The following is a 7,682-nucleotide window of genomic DNA, read 5'->3' as shown; positions in this document are numbered from 1 at the left end:
AATAAACTTGATAAAAGAAACATAAAATTGAATATAATATTAAAGAGAGAAATGGGTAGAGACACTTATGTCTAGATTTGGTGAAGAGCTCTTTCATTCTTCTTGAAATCTCGACATTATAAGCCAAAAACTAAGAAGAATTAAGTGCTTTAGAAGTTAAAACTATTCCTAATAATGTATGCGAAGTCATCCTCATTGTGTCTATTTTATGGGTAAGCAAAATCCGTTATAAAACAGGAAACAAAGTCCCTAGCTGCGAGAAATTTGTGTCTGCCTTGCACAACTAGCTTATGCAACCGGTTTTGGGGTCTTAATTCGGCACTGAACTGGCTGGAAGTCAACTGCTGAATGTTTCCGTTTAAACCAACCGGTTCTAGGGTCCTTAAATTGATCTAGAGACGGTTGGAAGGTGCTTTGAACCTTTTCGCGCTTTTCTTCTTAGTTTTCATTCAAACTACTGTCTTGTGATTCTGCAACTCGAACACACATCCACTATATCTTTAAACCTTACAAAAACCAAGCAATTAACACCAACTTGATCAATAGTTTGCCATTCTTTTCAAACCACAATTAAGCATAAAACTCTTATAAAAACCCTAAAAAATACAAGACTTTAATACATAAAAGAGTCAACAAATGGACATAAATAGTCATTCAAAGACGTTCACATTTGACACTTAATCATTCTCCCACATTTGAATTATTCATTGGTCTCGAGCAATTAACTCTAATGATATCCCAACCATAACACAAACACAAAGAACTTGCAACTTAAAACAAATGAGTAGCCACCATGTTCATGTTAAAACCCAACCAAGTACTTCATCATACCAAATAAAGGAAAGTTAATTATACTCAAATTGCATATGTCCAATTTCATACATGTTTTTTGGTTCAAATATGCAAGTATAATCAATATAACTAACAACTATTAACAACTTATCTATCAATTAACACACTTAGAACCATATATCTAGCATCAATATAAGTAATAAAAGTGTTCAACTTCTCCACTTTTGCAATTCACTTTCATCTTTGAGACACTCGCCTTTGACGCAAAATGGAACATTTTCCGATACGTGTCTCCGGCTACTTAGTAAGTCTCAGTTCTAATTGCTCTACTTCTCATAATTCAACCATCTTTTTATGTGAAAAGTCAATATTTTTTTGATGAAAATCATCGATTACTAAATATTAAAACCATAAAAGTATTATGAATTATGAACAATGTAAGAAAAAAAATTTGCGAAGAAAATTTCTAAAAACAATACAGGACAAACAAATGAGTTTCTTTTTGCTTTTATTTTTAGGGATAAATTCATAATTCTCCCTTAAGATTTCTGACAATTGCGGCCTCCTCCCCTAAGGTTTGAAAAGTTACACTTACCTCCCTTAATATTAAGAGAAGACTATAATAGCCTTCACAAACTATACAAATTCTAAGTGAAAAGATGTATTTAAAAGAAAAAAAAGGAACTGTTTCTAACATTTCTATTTTTTTCGGTTTAATCCATGGGGTGCTTATGTGGCAACCATGAAGAAGTTTTTTCTCTTTTTAGTATAGTATTGTTACAATTGGTCCTTTGCTGGAGTAAAGGGGAGGAAGATGGACCTATCTAAACTATTGGGAAGCTCAAAGGAAGTTAAATAACCTTCGATTATGGTCCAAAAAATTTTGGAGAGGAAACACAATCAGGAAGGTTCGATTCCCTGACTTGCACCTAGGAGTCCCTCCTTTAGTAGCCAACTGAGCCCTCCTCTAGTAGCCAATTGAGCTAGCTCAATAACCATGAAAAAGTTAATGCATGGTATTTCCCCAATAACTTTTTGTTTCCATAACCATGAAAGAGTTAATGCATGGTATTTCCCCAATAACTTTTTGTTTCCAGCAAAGTCCATATACCAATTCCAATTACCACCATCAGAGCTATTTGAGGAAGTGTTGTTTTAAAAAACAAAATAAAAGTTTGGATGGGTTTAATTCTGGTTATCACCACGGGTCCGGATATGCCTCCAAAATCATATATTACTTACAGGGATTCACTACAAGAAATTTGGCCTTTTGTGACAACATTCTCTGTGACAACATAGAAACTTGTCACAATTGAAGACTTTAGTGACGACACTAAAAGTCGTCATGCTTGATCGTGGGTTCACCCGTCAACAGTGACAACAAGGGATAAGTCGTCACAGTATGGATGGCGCGCAACTATGCAGTCTGGCGGGAGATCACCATTGTGACGACTGGAAAAGACGTTGTCACTGTAGGACCAATTTCAGTGACAACTTTTTAATATCGTCACAGTATGGTGATACGTTCTAAATTAGTGACAACAAGTAGTCGTCACTGTACAAAGCGTTTATTCTCATCCCACTTTCACTAATTCTACTATGTCACCCTAATATTTTCAATATGGCCCATATGTTGTAAATAAATTTTATTAATTCTATTATGGCACCCTAACTTTTGCTTTTTGACCCCATATACCACCTTAATTTTTTCAATATGGCCCATGTGTTATAAATAAATTTTATTAATTCTACTATGACACCCTAAATTTTACATTTTAGCCCCATATACCACATTAATTTTTTGCTATGGCCCATGTGTTGTAAATAAATTTAATTAATTATGTTATTTCACTGAACTTTTATATTTTAGGCCCATATTTGGTAAACTAATCTCATTAACTCTACCATGACACTAATGTCTTTTGCAATTTAGCCTCGTATGCGATAAAGAAAGGTTGTATTAATTCTATTATGGCACCCTATGCTTTTACACATTAGGTTATGTTCATCATTAGCAAAATGAGGAAGGTATTGTAAAAAAAGATGTTTACCTATTTTTTAATTATTCCAAACTTAACTAATAGCTAGTTATAAATTTAAAAAATATTATGAATTCATTATTTAGTTCTCTTGACAATATATAGGATATTACTGATTAACATAATGTGAAAATAATAAGCGGAGAGAATAATAAAATTTAATATGAAATTAAGTAGAAATCTTGACAATTGCATGACTGGAGTTTGTTATGTATTACAATTTACAATAATCAAATTGGATCTATGGTTAATGAATCAGTACTTGTATCAAATAGATTTAGTGTTTCATATATGTATTAGTAAACCATTTTGGTTATTTGATCAACTAAACAGATTGCTTGGTCTTGTCAGACCACACTTCGTGCATAATTGATAACATTATTAAATTGATAACAAAAATATTTGCCTTTAAAGATCTTTTTTTGAATCATAAACATATTTGTAATAAGCCTTTTAGTTTTTGAACATTATTTTTGGTAGAGATCCTAATGTCGAGATGCTTTGATTCAAGTTTTCGACCTTTGCTGAGCTGCTCGGTAAAAATAAAATTTCAAAATTTAGTAAAAAACCTATGTTAATAAAAAAAAGAAAAAAATTCAATAAACATTATTTTGAACATTAATAAAATTTTTAAGAAAATCCTATTTAATAAAATTTTTAGTTTTTGAACATTATTTTGTCATAGAGATCCAAAAAAAATCCTATGTTAGTAAAAAAAATCCAAAAATATTAAAATTTCATATTCTAAAGTTTTAATATTACAAATAAAGTTTTAATACAACTTGTGAGTTAAAAAAGTTCAAAATAATAAACAATCTTAATTACACATAGATGGGAAAAAAAAAGAGATATTAGAGAAGGCGTTATTTTTATAAAGAAAGGTTCAAATAATTTGTACAAAAAAGAATGAAAGCGTTACTTTTTGTGCTAAGTTAAAATGGAAGCGGGAAGCTGAAAATTCAAGGTGTAGAGGCGGGTGAACAAAATGAGATAGAAACGACGTCGTTTTGGGAAGAGTTAAACTAAAACACTCACAACACTTATCATTTCTTCTTTCTCGTTGAAAATTTTCGGACCGCATTTTCTTTCTCTCTCGTTGAAAGTTTCGGACATTATCATCTTCTCCATTTCTTCTTATGCTTTACTGTCATCTCGCTGAAATTATCCACAAAATCACTTTAAATCACCTTTTTCATCCCTAATTTGAGCTACCCAAAGGATTTGGGCAACTTTAGTGACCTCGCAAATAACAAAAATCCCTAGATTGGTGCTGCACTTGCTTTCTGGCAAGAACACAGAAAATTGGCCGTGAATTTTGGGGGAAAGCCAGAGTTCGAAGACTGAATCTTAAGGAAAACAAGAGCTAAGGGAGTGAAGGCATAATTTGAGGTATGTAATCTCAATATTTTCCATCTAATTTCGATATTTTTTTGTCAAATGTAGGTCGGATAGACTGAATCTTGAGTTTATGGGTCAAATTTTCCACTTAAATCTTGAGTATTGGTTCAACTTCGCCGACTCAGGTTTTCCTTCTTTTTTTGGTCATAACTTTTTCGTTCAAATTAATTCAGTTGCTGTTCTTCCCTTCCAATTAATCGTTAACTATGTTCTTTCTTTCTTTCTTTTTTTTTTCTTTTCTTTCTTTCTTATAGATTTATTTACTTAGCATTCTACTTTTCCTTTTGTGCAGACGGCGATAGCCGCTTGACTGGCAATGATGCTATGAAAATTTTCGCCATGTCCAATTTGTCTAGGCCTGAACTCAAGCAGGTATATTCTGTTATGTGTCTGGATGGGGAATTATTGTACGCACATAGTAGGTAGGTGATGTGGATGAATAATTTAATATCGATTATGGAAAGGACCTTCTCTCTCTCTCTCGGAGGAAAAATGTTAAATGTGCGATTGGTCTACTGCTTAAGAAATATTATTAGTATAGTCGATTTGGAGTTTTTTTTAATTGTTTTGGTTATTGGTTTAGTAAGTGAGTCGAAGTGCTAGATTTATGAAATCTGATGTACCTGTATCTGCGTTTTAATTTTATGCACTCCAAAGTGGAAATTGTCAATGTCAAAGGCAGTTTTGATATATTCATCTACCAGCGGAAAACTCTAATTGCCGTTAGGAGATGAAATTGAATTACTAAGACATTGAAGGATTTTACCTTCGAAATTTTTGTTATCTCTCTTTTGCTGTTTACCTTTATTGCATTGATCATCGTCCTTACCAGGGTTTTAGAGCCATAGCGAGCCATATTTCTTTTCAATTGCTGGACTTATGGATTATCCGTTCTCTAGTTTGTTTGACCATTGTGATTGCTACCACAGTTGGTAATTTGCTCTTGAAACATGTTTGTTAGCGTATTTGAAGTGGCAGAGGAGTTTGAATTGAACTCCAGATATGTTGAATCCACAATTTCTTATGGTAAGTGACCTATTATTTTATGTCTTTATTTTTACCCTTGGCATCAATCTCCAGCTTTTTAGTTGTTTCTATGGTTTTGGTTTGGGCTGTATTATCGGTTTTTATGTCTGGTTGTAGTATTGTCCAAATCTGTTTTGATTTATATTGAATTAGTAATGTCTTTAAGATAAATATGCCTCTTTAACGCTGTTATTCTACTCATCCTTGTACTAATGTCTTTGTAATTTCAAATATAAGTTGTCTTGGGAACATTGTTGGCTGCTTTGGTCCCTGTTCTGGGCTTTAATCCGGTCATGGCATCCGAGCATTTTGCTTCATTTTTGGTTAGTTCCAACTGGCTGGTTTTTCTGCCATTCTTGCTTTCTCATTCGCTATTACTGTAGTCAGGGATTCGCTTTTACTTTTTTTATGCTTCTCAATCTTTTTAAATTTATGCCTTATGTTGCTCTTAATCTCTAATTTTACTTTTCCATTCTTGGGCATGTACAGGTGTTTATTATTATTCATGTTGTAGCTCTTGTTTACTATATTAAAGGGATTCTGTCACTAAGAATGTTAAAAGTGGCTGTTACGCTTGTGTTTTCAGTTGGCCTGTAAGTGCCTTTACTTGTAGTTTGTAAAGAAATTTGCTTGTTATATTGTGTAAGTAGTAGCTAAGAGTTTCATAAAAATTTTTTGGTTGACTTAATTACTTGTCATTCAAATTTCAGGGTAATTTGCTGTGCCATGGTGACTGTACTTATAGCATTAGTAGCCTCCAGCCCAACTAAGGGTTGGAGTGGGCGTAGTCTAAGTCTGCTTGATCCGTGAGTCTCTTCTGTCTGTCGAATTCTAGTTGCGAGTTCATGATTTGCTTGGAATCTATCTAAGTAGTTTCAAGGCAAAAGAAGTAACCAAACTTGAAATTTGATGCTTTAACTTTATACATATAGTTCTCTCTAGTGGAGTGGCTACTCATATCCAATCTATCTTGTTTGCAATTGCAGGCATGCTTTTTGCCACTTTCTGATGCAAGCTCCTTTAGCATCCTTTACATAGTTACATTAGTATATTTTTCAGGTGTCATGGTGAGATTAATTTGAAATATGTAAGCTTAATACTATTCTCTCTTGGCTTCCACTATGTTGAGCAACGTTCTCTTTTGCTGTTACAGGTGCCACTAATGCTTGTACTTGGTCCAGCAGTATGCAAAATGCCTGGAATTTCTCTTTTAGGAGCTTTTGATGTTCTTACTCATTCGCTCAAATTTCAGTTGCCTAGTACATCAGAAATTTTTACATCTGATTAGAGAAGGTCTTTGGTTTTACTTGTTGAAGCATCTGTCATTGCTATATTTTTACTAGTTTTGTTGGTTGCGTTCTATGTGGTATGTATGCTTAATTTGGTCTAGTAAAAGAGGAATTCTTTTATCTTTTTGTTTGTTACTAGTTTGCTGCTCATGACTGAGAAAAACCCAATTGTAGCTGTTATGAATGTGGTAGCATTTTTTCCCATAATAAAAAGGTCTTGTCAATGTAATATTTAGACCTTTCTTTTAGTCGTGCCATTCTGAATTACACATTTTTTGCAAATTTAACTCCAAATACTGTAATATAACCTGTGAGTGCTTTCTGAAAAGTTCGCAAAAAGATTGAGATGAAAGCAACACTTAAAAGTTTGGTTGTACTTTTTGGTCCTTATGTTGGATTTCCATGTTGTTCTTTGGCTTCCTGGTTGAGCTCTTCACTATTTACAGATGATTTTTCATGTAGGTTCATTGTGTCTGGGCAGCAGCAGAAGTGTAACGGCCCCACCTCCCCCTAAGGCGAACCAGAGGGTTCGGCGGGCCGCCTGCCCAGCTCTCGCCGGGACTCAGTCGATCACTACACTCACAACTCTAAAGTACGCGTGACAGAAATCAAAGGAAGCGAACAATTCGGAAGCCACCAAGTTAAATAATAACTTACCAAGCCAAAAGATTGTCAAAAAACCCTGCCACTTTTGTTTCTCTTTCCTTTTCATGCTTGAATACTATACTCGTCCAAAACCTCAGTAATTTCAATAACTCCAGGCAACCATAACGAATGAACACGTTGGAAAGGGTAACATGTGTACATGAGCAAACACTTTTATATATATACATGATCACAATTTTACAAATCAAAAGGGAGTTGTTTTCAAAATACATTCAAGGTTTCCATCTATTGAGGAGCTATACAAAAGAATATATATATCCAGCTCAACTCATGCTTCCAAAAGATTTTCCTGTAAGGAAAACAAGGATAACAAAACGGGGTGAGCTATAAGCCCAATGAGGTACCAAAATCAATAACAATCAAGAACCAAGGCACTTCATGCTCAATTAATCACCTAAGTATACCAAATAAGGAGATAAGTAAACAGCTTAAATAGAAAGGATACAGATGGCTCTCAGGAGCCAATTTTTCC

At 33.8% G+C, this 7,682-nt stretch overlaps 1 protein-coding gene across 5 annotated transcripts; it reads left to right on the top strand.

The window, feature by feature from the left end:
- Positions 1-4,120: 4,120 nt before the first annotated feature.
- Positions 4,121-7,034, top strand: LOC113748712 (dolichyl-diphosphooligosaccharide--protein glycosyltransferase subunit STT3A-like). Of its 5 annotated transcripts, XM_027292251.1 has the most exons (9): positions 4,121-4,220; positions 4,522-4,601; positions 5,159-5,255; positions 5,493-5,578; positions 5,745-5,848; positions 5,966-6,061; positions 6,242-6,322; positions 6,409-6,548; positions 7,007-7,034. In XM_027292251.1, the coding sequence occupies exons 3-7, from the start codon at positions 5,180-5,182 to the stop codon at positions 6,291-6,293; spliced, it is 414 nt and encodes a 137-aa protein (XP_027148052.1). In that variant the 5' UTR covers positions 4,121-4,220; positions 4,522-4,601; positions 5,159-5,179; the 3' UTR covers positions 6,294-6,322; positions 6,409-6,548; positions 7,007-7,034. The 5 variants fall into 5 exon arrangements, 4 of the variants coding, with proteins under 4 accessions (XP_027148052.1, XP_027148050.1, XP_027148051.1 ...); XM_027292249.1 differs by having other exon boundaries at positions 4,522-5,255; XM_027292250.1 differs by lacking the exon at positions 4,121-4,220 and adding an exon at positions 4,232-4,354 and having other exon boundaries at positions 4,522-5,255.
- The last annotated feature ends 648 nt before the right edge of the window (positions 7,035-7,682 follow it).

The sequence above is a fragment of the Coffea eugenioides genome, chromosome 10, assembly GCF_003713205.1.
Source record: "Coffea eugenioides isolate CCC68of chromosome 10, Ceug_1.0, whole genome shotgun sequence".
Classification (NCBI taxonomy): Eukaryota; Viridiplantae; Streptophyta; class Magnoliopsida; order Gentianales; family Rubiaceae; genus Coffea; species Coffea eugenioides.
The sequence above is the reverse complement of the archived record's forward strand: the minus strand, read 5'-3'. Positions and strand labels throughout refer to the sequence as shown.